Source organism: Ursus americanus, chromosome 16 (genome assembly GCF_024610735.1).
Source record: "Ursus americanus isolate L20-20 chromosome 16, mUrsAme1.1.p, whole genome shotgun sequence".
Lineage (NCBI taxonomy): Eukaryota > Metazoa > Chordata > Mammalia > Carnivora > Ursidae > Ursus > Ursus americanus.
In genome coordinates, this window is record NC_142142.1 from 9870311 (window position 1) to 9872593 (window position 2283).

The window sequence follows — 2283 nt, forward strand, 5'->3', positions numbered from 1 at the left end:
ATGCCTGGTCCTAGTGTATAGATCTTGGCCTCTCTGCCCTGTCTCCCCACCCCAGCATTCTCTGCCTGTCTTGGGCACTTTATCCCTAGCCCTACTCACCTGTTAAAACTGGTCCACACTGGTGTCTCCTGTGGTGTCTCCATGCAAGCTGAGCCATGACCCATTAAACCCTCAGCCCTCTCCTTTCAGGCAGATCTCCTGGGGTACTTTTTCTCAGCATGGTACTCCTATGGGAACTGCATCCACCATCCCTCAGAGATCAACTCCCTGGCATCTCTTAGGACATATATGGGGGAGGGTAGGATTTGTCCCTAGACTTTGCTGATAATGAGAAGAGCATCATTAACGGCCCTCAAGGGCTCAGCACTTTATGCCAGTGGTGTAGACTTTATCTTAATGAGAAGTCTGACTGAAACCCATGGATGGATCATCTTGTCTACCTGTCTTTGCCTGTTGGAACTGTCTGCTCAGTTGAATTCTTTTATCATTCTATATTCATTAATTTATTTATTCAACAGTATTTACTGAGCTCCTAATCTTTCCTGGGCACTGTTATTTGGTGTCCTGAGTGCAGAATTAGCTGCATCTAAAGCTCAAGGGCTCTTATCCAAGACTGGGTCTTGAGATATGTGATTTTAGTAATGGCTGCCTTGACATCTTTGTTTCTCAGAGTGTAAATGAGAGGGTTGAGGATTGGTGTGAGAATAGCATATGCTACATTGCCCATAACATGGAAGTCGAGGGGCAGGTCGGCCCTGTAGGCCACATAGGCGATGGCAATAGACGAGTAATATGTGCCAACCACCAGGAGGTGGGAGCTGCAGGTGGAGAAGGCTTTCGAGCGTCCTTCTCGGGAGCTGATGCGAAGCACTGAAGCCAGGATGCGGGCATAGGAGAGAAGCACCAGGAGAAGGGGCAGGAAGGATACCACCATGGCGATGCAGAAGCCCATGAGGGTCTGGGGCCTGGTGTCAGAGCAGGAGGCCTGGACCAGAGCCAGGTGATCACAGAAACAATGGTAGATGTGAGCAATGTTGTTATACGCCATCTGAGAGGTCTTGACCACTGCGGGGACGGGCAGGAGGAGAGCAATAAGCCAGGCACAGGCTGCCAGTGCAGCATTGGTCTGTGGGGTCATGTGGACGGGGTAGTGCAGGGGGCGGCAGATAGCCACATAGCGGTCATAGGCCATGACCACCAGGATGAAGGCTTCTGAACATGTAAAGCTTTGGAAGAGGTACATTTGCAATAAGCAGGCGGGGAAGCTGAGGAAGTGGTCTCCAAGCAGGAACAGGGACAGCATCTTGGGGACGGTGGTTGTGGTGAAGAGAATGTCCAGAGTAGAGAGGTTGATCAGGAAGAAGTACATGGGCTTGTGGAGGCTGGGCTCTACCACCACAGCCACCAGGATCAGGGCATTTCCCATAAGGATGAGAAGATAGAAGAGGAGGAAAATAAAGAACACAGGGAGGAAGAAGGTCTCTGGGAGGGAGGGGATTCCCACCAGGTAGAAGACTGGTGACCCGTCCACTGATCCGTTACAAGTTGTGGCCTCCATAGTGAGGCAGAGCTGGATTTCTGGGAGACATGCACCTGGAACATCTGGACACTGGGCATATCTGAAAACCATAGAAACAAACGATTCTGGAATGAGATTTTATAGTGTTTATCGTTAATATAAGTGCAATTATTTACAGCCAATTCTGGAAGATTGATTATTGATTTCTACCATGTGAACCCCAAACTGCTACCTTTCTTCTTTGGTCAAAATAGTAATTCCTGGTTAACTAATCACCTACCAAATGGAAGTCATTACGCTGTGTTCACGTGATACAGTGGTGAAGTCAAGAAGGCAGGCAAAATTCCTACCTGAGAGGTTCTGTCTTACTGGGAAAGCCAGATCTTACCAGTTGGTTCTTGAATTACAATTGTGAAAAGTGCTTGGAAAGATTTCTTCTGGTCTTCATCTTGGGTCCCATGTTGTCTAGTTTGGGATGTCAGTTCTCTCAAATCAAGTCCTTAAGCTTGTGTGTCTAGTTTTGCACTCACTCTAAGATCTACCATCTTGCTACCATCTTGTAAGGGCTGCTTTCTCCAAGGCTCTCTGCGACCTGCTGCTGCTCACACACTTATTGAACTTATTTCTTGCTCGTATGCCTTGAGTAGTGGTTCATGCATATACTTCTTTAGCTCCATGTCTGGACCTCTACTCCTGTGTGGGATGTAATAGGTCACGGTAGTCCAACACTTGCACTGCAGCCACTAGGAAAACCTGGATAAAGG

At 48.2% G+C, this 2283-nt stretch overlaps 1 protein-coding gene across 1 annotated transcript; it reads right to left on the reverse strand.

Moving 5' to 3' along the window:
* Window positions 1-586: 586 nt before the first annotated feature.
* On the reverse strand, window positions 587-1558 carry LOC123804223 (olfactory receptor 2AT4). Its single transcript, XM_045816278.2, has one exon. It carries the CDS (start codon window positions 1556-1558, stop codon window positions 587-589), a length of 972 nt encoding a protein of 323 aa, XP_045672234.1.
* Between the last annotated feature and the right edge of the window lie 725 nt (window positions 1559-2283).